Raw genomic sequence first — 11,349 nt, forward strand, 5'->3', positions numbered from 1 at the left:
AAAATGCTCGGCTGTTTTAAACCAGACTGCTATAGTCCTAAATATATTCAAAAGAATTTTCAAGATATGTTTTATTGGATCGTTTTTCACCATGTTGTTTGTGTATTTTTCCTTTGTTTATTTTTGTTGTTGTTTTAAACATTTAACTTGCAATAACATTGATGCATAGAAAGAGCTAAACGTTTCATTTTTTGTCATAAAATTTCATGCATTGTTACAGTATCAAACACAAAATAAGACAAAGTTGAGGTTACTGAACATTCATCGGATGTAATTAAAAAAACTAATTAATTTTCTTTGGAGAATTCTGATCTCATATCTTATCTTCTACAGTTTAACAGATTATCGAAAATCAGAAACAAAAATAAAAATCAATTTGAACATTGAAAGATGTTAAGAAAAAGATGTGTATCAAAGAAAGATATCAGATGTTAAATGCTAGTATCAAAATTTTAAAAGGTTAAAGGCACAATATGTCTCCGAAACCCATAATTTTAAAAAATCTTTAGATATGTCAAACATGTGTTTAATAATGTTTAAATCATAAAGCATAAGAGCATGTAAGAGGTTCAACAGTAGAGGAAAGGATCGCTGGATGTACACTTATGTGTCGTAAAGGTAGCATAATGTAAACAAAGTAGTATTTTTACTTCCATACGAAAACTTATTCACAATAATTACGTCAATCGAAAAATTGTTCTATATAGAAAATGAGTGAGTACATTTTTTTAAGAAACTGTTACAAGATACCACACATAAAAAGTGTTTCAGAAATGAAACTAACAGCATTTTTGAGGCATGACGTGACTTTAAGTTTAAATATCAAAGGTAATGAAAAACCAGAAGTTTATGGCACAATATGTCTCAGAAATCCATAATTATAAAATATTATATAATATTGCGCAATATTATACTACACAAAACTCAAAGCACTGACAAAACTTAATATTCATACATTTTCGGAATTGAATTTTAGCGAAATCAAATAATAAGTTTGATTCTTTAAATCTGTAAAATAAAATAAACAATTTCATTGTATTTTTCCTCATCAAATTCTTTGCTTGCTTTAATATAATAAAATAAGTCATACATTTATTCAAAAGTTTTAAACGATCAAATTCATTGACACAAATGAAACACATGCCTGTATGTACTTTACTCACTTTAGGACTGACAACATTTGCATGTTTCACATACTTAATCTGAAATATTCATGTTTTACCCTCTGATTTATGTGTGATATGAGTCTTATAAATACATATGACATACACTTTAATCATAACGGGGTTTTCAAGTAGATGTAATTTTACTCATGTAATTTAATGCAAGGATTAATAATAATTTTAGTATAATGTTACTTTTTATTCATAGTTAAAAATATGAACGAGTCGAAACAACATTTAAAGATCATAATATGCAAGACAAACAAACATCAACAATAAAAGTCATATGAATATATTAGAAATAGTTTATAAAGTCTTATAACATGCGTAAAGTAATTATTCTTGTATCATGTTTAAGAATGTTTGTGTATGGTAATTAAATGTAAAAATTGAAATAATAATAAGTTTACAGCAATTGAATTACAATAATCAAAATTATCATCACACGTAAGATGTTATGATTCGTTAATAGGGAACGATCTGAGATCAGCATCGTATACGTCACTGATAAGAGATTTTTTTGTTTCACTTCAGTTATTTGTACATCTATCAAAATTTGAAATGGTGAAGATTATTTATGTATGATTTCAAGTGACATTCTACTTCAAATAGCTGCTTAATGATTTAATTTACTTTATACTGCATGCATGTTTATTTAACATACTTGTATACAGTATACAATAAAATAGAAGTCATTCGTATTTTATGTCCCTGGGCTATGTCTCACGCTTAAAATAATCGGCAAATAATGTTGTATTTCTCTAATGATATTTTTTATTTACAGGGTAAAGATGTGTATAGAGGCTAGAAGAGATGGTGACATATCTTTAAATGTAGATGGTGGGAAATGGTACGATATAAAATTGGAGAAACTGAAACAAGAAAATCCAAGTCAAGTGAATGGGAGTATTCCCCCTATTACTGGATGGAACATTTTCCCGTCAGTGTTGCTGCCAAAACACTTTTTCATCAAGGACACATACACCACCACATTGTGGAGTCAGTGCAATTCATTGGACAAATAGAATCCACAGGAACTGAAAATTGTGAGAATGATATTGAGGATCTACATACTTCCAAGCCACTGAAAAAGGGGCTGGAGTATTTCAGAAGTGGACATGTGCAAGCAATGCAAGATTGTATTAAAAATGATAGTTATTTTATTAAAGCAAAAGTCATGGCCGCTTACACTATTGACACAGACTATTCTGTTCTTGTGCAAATCAGCGAAGTGAGCGGATTTGTTAAAGATGCTGCATGCACTTGTTAAGCAAGTGCGATGGGTCGTTGTGCACATGTAACTGGTCTTCTGTACGCTCTCAATGACTACATTGATAAGTTTGGTTGTGAGCCATTGTCATGCACTTAAAAACAGTGTGGGTGGAACACAGGCAGAAAGAAAAAGCGCAATCCCCAAAATATTTTCAAGGCAGAATACCCTAGTCTGAAGAAAAAAAAGGTAGACAGTATAATTGACTTTGATCCAACACCGCTTTTTCCACAAAGAAACCCTCTTCAAACACTCAGTGATTTCCTAGGTCACATTGAAAGTGGAAATGAAAGCAAATGCATGTGGGAAACAGTTTTATTTAGAGAATATGAAGACTATACCCTCAACTTAAATGAAGAGCAAAACCTCAAAGAGAATGTGGCAGCAATGATTGACAGTTTAAATGTAGACCGTTTAAGTGAATGCATTTCAAAACAAGGATCAGAAGAGTGGTTCTCAGAAAGGGTAACAGCTTCAGAAAGTAAACGAATAAGTTGTGCAAAATCTGAAAGTGTAGTTTACAATATTCTAAAGATTAAACTATGGGGACAGGGAAGTCAGACAAAGTCTATGTGTTATGGTGTGGAAAATGAAGGAAATGCTTTTGATAACTATGTAAGATATGCGTCAGAATCTAATTCAGAAATTTGTGTTAAAAAAACTGGGTTTTGGGTTAATCCGAAATTCCCGCAATTAGGTGCCAGTCCAGATGGGCTTATCAATCACTGTAACAATGAATATGCGGATGGACTCCTTGAAATCAAATGTCCAGCTATTTTGCAAAATAAGTTAGTGCAGAATTATGAAACTGTACTCTCGAAGTCTCAGTTGAAAAATTTCTGCATCTATAATCAGGATGGTAAAAATGCTCTTCAAGACAATCATGCATATTATTATCAAATACAAGCTCAGTTAGGCATTTTAGAAAGAAAGTGGTGTGATTTGTTTATCTGGGGAGGCGAAGACAACTTCCTTGTAGTTCGAGTGCAATTTAATCCAGAATTTTGGTCAAACCTAAAGGAAAAAATGATACAATTTCATTCGCATTGGCTGGCACCAGAGTATTTTGAAATGAGAATACCACGTAGACTGCTACCAAAGTATCTGTAGACAGTAACTGACACAAGAAACATGAATTAATGATGATTTTTATTGTCATTTATAAACAATATTATTACATAACACAGTCTCTGATTAGTAAAACAATTCATGTTTGTATGGAAAATCCCAAAAAGCAGATTTCAATCAAACTTCGTATTTATGTTATATATGTGATGTTATAACATTTTTGCATATTAATACTTGTACACTTTACGTTTGACATCATAAAATTGTCATTTGTATGAAACTGTAAATAAACTATACAAGTTGAAAATATCTAAATAACTTCTTAATTGTTTCTCACATATGTATTTACCATTGGCAACTATATTGCACATGTAATTAAAACAGTAAGAAACATAATGTTTGTCTTTGAATTTTGCTTTGAATTATTTCTACTGATTCATGATTCATATCTAAAAATTATCCAGACCCTTTTAAAGAGTATTGCTTTGGAGCATACATCTACAATTTCAACATATGTGTAATGTTATAACTCAATAATAGCTTAATAATATCTGTCACACTTGTTAAAATTATCACTTCACTATAGGTTCCTGAAAGTTCACTAAACAACCTACAACAAAAACAATTTGTGTAAGAACAGGCTGTAATGACAGCGGTATAACTTTTTGAAGCAATTTAAACTTTTTAATCCGTTCTATTGCACGCTCTACATGAATACGATGTTTTGCAATGTCTTTCGTCAATGCCTCTTCCTGGGGTGAGAACGACTTTCTTCCTGCTAGAAAAGGAGGAATAATTAAATCCACCTTCCGTTCATTTAACAAATCTTTAATGTTAAAGCCTCTATCCGCCATTACAGTGTCTCCGGGATTTAAGAAGTCCAAAAAACCACTTTCAACTATAATGTCACGATCGGAGATCGAACCATCAAATACATCGCTTGTAAAAACAATTGCTCCATTTGGCGCAACAGCAACAAGAACCTTGTATGTTGTATGTGATTTGTAGCTGGAGTATAAATTGCCTTGTCGGTGGAAATTTCCTGGTCGTTGACAAAAAATTCAGTACAGTCTATTACACATCTGATGTTTTTGTACTTTTTAAAGCACAATGGAACATTTTCCTGTAAATTACTCCTTTCACAAAACATGAGTTGCTTTAGAGGGATAAACTGTTTATACATAAACTGTATCCAAGTCAACACAACTTTGGAATCAGTAGACTCACCAACTCCAAATCTATATGCCAAGTCTTTTTAGTATAACCTCCTCGAAGTCGCATTAATGACAACAAAAGAGCATCTTTTGGTTTTACACAAAATTCAGCTTGTGCTGTTCTATTCCAATACTGTAAATGAGTAACAGCTGGGGACAAAAAGTTGAACAATAGAAGAAATCTTAGCCATGTTAGACCGGTGAAAAATTTACATTTTTTGTCATCATTTTCAATGTCATACGTGGAGAAAAATCTACTGTTTTTATCATTGTTACCATGGCTACCTTTATCAGAGAGGGCTTGCGACTGATCAAACAATTTTTTGTTCACTGTTGTTTTCCTACAATCCATAGATTCTAACTGAACCTTCAAAATTCTGTTTTCATTTTCTAATATCTTGTTTTGTATTTTTAATGAAATTTCTGCTGTAGCTACAGGTGTTGTCTGAGTGCACGCCTCTTGCATTTTGCTTGCAGTAAACAAGACATTTTCTGCCTGAAAAGAAAATCGTTGTCATTAGAGAATTGTTGTCATTTAAGCCACTATTTGCATGTATCATTTACAAAAAAGATTGATTATTATATTGCACAGCACACTTAAAAATAAAAAGAATAATAATAATAATAATAAGTAATTAAGAATTTCAAAGAATTTACAGTCACGAATATTTTCTTTTATTATTTACTTATTTATATATATGAATTATTGAGAAATATTGATGAAATAAAATGCATATTTTCGATTTCCGTATTTTCACTGAAGTAGAACATATTTCCGTATTTTCACTGGTGTGTTGCCGGACTAATATTTTCTAAATTCTGCCAGTACACACAATTTAAAAAGAAATCATTCAATTTATAATGACTAAAAAAGTATTAATTAAACAGAAAATTACCTCGGAACTTCTTTCAGCTGTTTGAATCCCATTAACGCAATGCCGTTTGTTAACAGGTGCTAACTCCTGATGTTTGTTCTCTTTTTCCTCCTGAATAAGACAATAATTTTCATGTTAATAATCTAAAAAAGAAATATGATAAATGATATTTTGTATTTATGCAACTTACACAAGCACATATTCAGAAATTACAATAGAAAATCTAGATGTAAATCTTAATTTTAGATACTGTAAGAATATTCTTTACTGTAACCACTGTCACCATGGACAAAATATAATATACATGTATACCTTAGAATAATAATTATATAGTTTCCGCAACATACACTGCTCTATAGAAATATAAAAATCTGGAAACAAAGTGATCCCTCGGAAACATTAATCACAACAAATTACAAGAGAATTGCAGACTCGGTTTGATTGAGTCTGTACATGAGGGATACTGAATAAGTGCAACATCCCTCACGCCCTCTAGCACCGGCTTGAGCAGTACTCAATTCTAGACATTTAATAGTGCTGGCATCAATGATCCCAAAGGACCAGAAAAATAAAACAACACTCAACTTCTCAAGTGAAATATAAACCACACTAACCTGATTACTTAAAGATAAAAGTATCTCCGCAGCTTCAAAATGGTCCACCTTGTTTAATTTTCTCTTCATGCATGTATTCTGTGAAGTAGTTTGTATATTTCGTAAAATTTTCCTCCGAGGAGTCTTTGAAATACGAGCAATCTGAAAAACAAAACTTCAATGTTTATATTTTTTTCATGACATTATTATAATGTACATGTGCATGTACTGTACTTGTTTATCGTATTGTTAAAAATGGATAATGGAAAGACAAAGTGGAATTGCTTGACTACTAAAATAATAATGAAAATTATTAATTAATTTAAATTAATACCACACATTAATATTGTGACATTCGAAATGAATTCATGTTTATAGATTATGGTTCATAAATACAATGATCAATGATTCAATCTGCTTGCTATTATAGAGAAACAAATTTCCCATGCATTATGATGTCATAATGAACATAGAATAAATTTACTTACATCATATTTAGTTGCATTTGCAGGCAACGGATCTGGGTGGTCTTCCGAGGGGCCATTTCCACCAACAAAATGTAAACTGCAAATATATGTGTCTTTTCTCACACGACTTGCATCAAAATCTCTCCGGCTACATGCATTTGCCCAGCGAATGCACTTCTCAGGCTCCCTTTTATTTTGCGGAAATCTTATGAAAAAAACATTTTCAATTCCTGGCCTGTCTGGGTATCTCGAGTCACTATTGCACGTTCCATAAGCACAGTGTTTTGTTGTCCCTTTTCTTTTCGCACTAAATTCCATTTCCAACTTGTTTTCTTCTTATAATTGTATGAAATTTCTTAAATTATTGCGTGTAAACAAAGTAGAAATTCGATGGTTAACTACATGTGTAATGTGTACTCGCTAATCTCTTGTCCGAAAATTAGCACAGGTGACGCAGTGGTTATTGGGTAAAATCTATTTTTAGAACAGTCTTATCTTCAGATCGACGGCTATTAAAATGCATAGCACACATTTGCATGACAATAAAAGAGAGGTACCTAAGAACCGTCAAATTAAATTCTTATAAAATAAAGGTAATAATTCTGCGATGCTTAAAACAAATACAAACAGAAAACTGTTATAATCAATGTATACAAAACATATAAAAAATGGTGAGTATATATATACCTGATTAATTAACAAATTCCCAAGCACTACCCGATCACCAGTCCTTGAAGTTTCAATAGCCATTTTTCATTGTTTGCTATGTTATCCTTAATAGCTCGAATCACTGCCATTCAGTGTTACATCACGTTGTTTTGTACACACTTAAACTTATACATTTTACATAACACAAGTGTACTAATCCTTGAGACTATATTACACACGAAACATTCTGGGCTAATTCTCTCTTCCTCTGCAAATAAACAGGTGTTGAATAACATTTCTTCAACGAGAGGTCATATTTCGGTTAAATCTGCGATTACAAAAATGCAGAATCCGTTCAAAACATGAAAATACCAAATGCATAGTCGTATAATAGATATTTTTGTTCATTTCAAATATTATCAGAAGATGTTTTACTGGTGTGTTTGCAATATTAATCTTAAATATACTTGGAATAATTAGAAAAAAAGATCTCATTGTAAATTAAGCATAAAAGCGTGTTTACTTTATTGAGATTAATAATAATTTGAATAATGGCATAGTAGAACAACTTTCCTTGTGTCCTATTTATAACTAGGAAAAACATAAAAATAAGTGTATAAATAACATCATGTTAAGTTTGAAATTACATGCCTCCATATAGGTAAAAATATTTCAATAAAAACAAACTTGAGAAAAATGTACTAAGATGTAAGAAAAAGTAAAAAGCTTCAAGGCGCAAGATATATTTTACATATTATGTGAAATTAATGACTGACTTTCCAGTACTTACAACTTTATTTCTACTACGTTACTAACGCAATAAAGGCTATTTATACACATTTTGTCAACTTTCGGAAATTTTTGTAGTTTGTAAGTGCCATTGATAATGTGTAAATTGCTTCATTTTGGTTACTTCACAATATTACACATTCAAATACATTTTGTTTTTAAATTTTCATCAAATAAGCATGAATCTGAAGATGCGCTGTTTTAATGCCTTTCTATTGAAACACCGGTATTGTGCTCGTTTTATGGAAAACTAATTAATTGAATTATTGTATCTAACAAAGCTCTTAATGTAAATAACTTATTGATGAAAACCTGTAAAAGATAATTGTATTACCTTATTTAATATCCTGAAATGTGATGGAAAAATAAGTGTATTTTATAAGATAATGATGTATATTATTTTTGCGTAATTGAGTTACATTGCAATAGTGTGCACGTCTTTTGGTAATATATTATGGTTTTCAAAATTCGAGTATTAGTCATATGTACCTGCATCTACTACATAAAAGCAATATTGCATGTTTTCTTATTCAGTTATATTAATTTTTACCTTTACTGATCATGCACTGAATCATTTTGTTATGTAATTTCTATAACAACAGCATAATAAATTCATATTTTTCATTTAACTGTTTGCACCAACAGCAATTTATGACAGGATAAAATAATACTGAATTTGACATCTATAAGCGGGTTATATGCTCAAATTATAATCATCTGTTCAAAGAAAAGATTTATTCTGCAGACTTGAAATTATAATAAGGAAAATATGTAAATCTTTAATTATTGCATTTAATACAGTGTGTTAAAATCACAATAAAGTAAAATAATGTTGCTGTTATTCTATGTCTTGTTATAGCCTATCTTTAAGTTTAAGACTGGATTGTGGAGGAAATTAATATCTTTAATCAATTGCACAATGCCTAAATAAGAAATATAAGAAAAGTAGTGTTAACATCAGAATTTGCTGTTTATTGTTTAAAAACACTGTTTGCAGAATTCATGGCCAGATTTCAAGGGTAAAAATACAAACAAACCTACTTGTATATTTAAGTTTTCAGAAAATATATATAAGAATCTGACCGGTGTAAGCAATGTGACAAGTGTAAAACAGTTCTACATAGCTATGAGAACAGACTTAATATACATAGTCTGCACGTTTCACTTTTTGTATAGTTTTGTGCTTTTGAGGGATCTATCCATTCCAAAACATTACAGAAAACCTAGCAATCGTTATGTTTACAGTTCTATGGTGGTTTTTGTACTACTTTAAAAAGATAGAATATTATGTAAAAGACAAATAAAGATCATCAAAGGTATCTTCTAACAATATATTTACATTAAGAAATGGGGAATACAGGCTACAATAAACAAAGTATGTATACCGTGTAAAGCATTGGTATAATATTACACCTTTTATGTATGTTCGACATCTATTTGTACAATATGAAACAGGTGGGCATCTAAATGACAGAGCAATATGTTGTGACAGTTAAATAACCAACGTCTATAACATATATAAAAAATAAATAACTAGCATTAGAATACTCTTAGTAAACTCATTCTTAGAACATGTCATGATTATCTTATTTACAGAAAATAAAAAATAAGACATTAATTGTACTTATTGTCATATTAAGAATGTGACTGAGTCATCAAATATGAAAATGTCGAAATTTGAATGCATACCAACAATAAAAGTTTAACGTCATACATTTACAAAATATTTGTATAGAAATTGAAATGAATCTTTAATTATCATATCCCGCCTTTGTAGCACGTTGTTCGAGCCCTTTTCCCATATAATCATTGATAAACTTTGTTTTGAAACTATGGGTTTTGAAAAGCACCAAGCTGTTGTGATACACTTAATTTATTCAAGCTTTATACATATACAATTCCTATTTGTGTTTTTGTTTCTTTTTAATTAGTACTGTGTCAATATAATGAAGAACAGCACTAAGTGAGCTGTTTATTTTACTTGACACTTATGTGCGTAATAATGAAAAATATTCACTAGATTTGTGTCGTATACTGGAAACACAACCGTTCTCTATATTTTGTTTGATTACAGACTAGTGGCAAAATTATTTTTTAAAACACACACCGGGAAATACACGTACAAAATCGCACATATGAGTACTTAATATTCTGACAAGACAAGTACAAAGAAACAGGAAATGAAAATTAATATCATTTCAGGTCTTTGGCAGTCAATTACATTTGTAATGGAAATATAATTATATTGAAACTTAATTTGCACTGAACATTGAAAGTATGGTCAGTTTGATATGTTAACACTGACAGAAAATAACAATCACAATACTCTACGATAACATTGCCTGAAATAAAACTTTTTCACACGTCATCTAATTATTTGTCGGTTTTAAGAAAAACTGAATGCTGCTGGCACTCCTCAATAAAGATCACTATACATATACTCTATATATATAGCGTTTTTTTCGTGGGGATGCCATTATCAACCCTTTATGAGCTTCGTCCAATTCTTTACGGTTATAAGATAGTTTTATCGCAATAGTTTATCCAAATGTATAAGATAGAAATCAAGAAAGAAACAAGAAATTTATGTATGTTTTTCCAAAGATTAACATATAAGTCAAAACTGGTTTTAACATTTGTTAGTAATTCAAGTGTTTTAACTTTGGATTGATATATGGACCCGTGGAAGACAATTGTTTTTGATGACTTACATTTAATGAATAATGTTTGCTTACTTTCCTTAGTGCTAGCTACCGTTATAAATTTGAAGCTGAATCACCGACCATTTATTCAGTATTTGCCTAATATATTCTCCAATTTTTTCATGACTGTAAATATGGTCTCACGTTATTACAAGCTGCAGCTAATAATTAAAAGCTAACATAATGAATTTCGACCTCCGTCCTACAAAAGGATCATGAAATTATGATTCACACGATATCATGTGCTAATGCCATTCCAACATTGAAATGTATATGTTTTATTGTGCATATTTTGCTTTAATCTGTATTTTTCCAACAACATGCTTATCTTCTTGTCAGATTTATATTTCTTATATTTGTATTTAAATTGATCGGTAAGTTGTGCACAGAAACATAAGCAACACAATTATTTTCCGTTGAAAGTATTTAAAAGAAAAACGTTGTTGTGAATTGAAGACTTATTGAAAGTATTTATGTAACTTACATTGTATAATATTTAACATAAAAATTTAAAACATTATCTATACAAATGTTGACATGAAAACGCTATCTATAACTGT

At 30.4% G+C, this 11,349-nt stretch overlaps 1 protein-coding gene across 2 annotated transcripts; it reads right to left on the reverse strand.

Annotated features, from left to right (window-relative positions):
• Positions 1–3,567: 3,567 nt before the first annotated feature.
• Positions 3,568–7,678, reverse strand: LOC132735740 (uncharacterized). Of its 2 annotated transcripts, none has more exons than XM_060722730.1 (5): positions 7,338–7,678; positions 6,672–6,985; positions 6,205–6,345; positions 5,612–5,701; positions 3,568–5,211 (listed from the first exon to the last, which is right to left on the reverse strand). In XM_060722730.1, exons 2-5 carry the CDS (start codon positions 6,966–6,968, stop codon positions 4,699–4,701), a joined length of 1,041 nt encoding a protein of 346 aa, XP_060578713.1. In that variant the 5' UTR covers positions 6,969–6,985; positions 7,338–7,678; the 3' UTR covers positions 3,568–4,698. The 2 variants fall into 2 exon arrangements, with proteins under 2 accessions (XP_060578713.1, XP_060578712.1); XM_060722729.1 differs by having other exon boundaries at positions 6,672–7,005; positions 7,338–7,677.
• Between the last annotated feature and the right edge of the window lie 3,671 nt (positions 7,679–11,349).

The sequence above is a fragment of the Ruditapes philippinarum genome, unplaced genomic scaffold (genome assembly GCF_026571515.1).
Source record: "Ruditapes philippinarum isolate M1 unplaced genomic scaffold, ASM2657151v2 ctg13429_1_1_1_1, whole genome shotgun sequence".
Classification (NCBI taxonomy): domain Eukaryota; kingdom Metazoa; phylum Mollusca; class Bivalvia; order Venerida; family Veneridae; genus Ruditapes; species Ruditapes philippinarum.

Bases quoted from the DNA above. Each gene is read 5' to 3' on its own strand.
- LOC132735740 (XM_060722730.1), bottom strand. From the start codon at position 6,968: ATGGAATTTAGTGCGAAAAGAAAAGGGACAACAAAACACTGTGCTTAT. The intron at 6,346-6,671 runs GTAAGTAAATTT...TTTGTTTTTCAG, and splicing joins CAAATGCAACTAAATATGAT to ATTGCTCGTATTTCAAAGAC. The intron at 5,702-6,204 runs GTTAGTGTGGTT...TGTCTTATTCAG, and splicing joins TTTTATCTTTAAGTAATCAG to GAGGAAAAAGAGAACAAACA.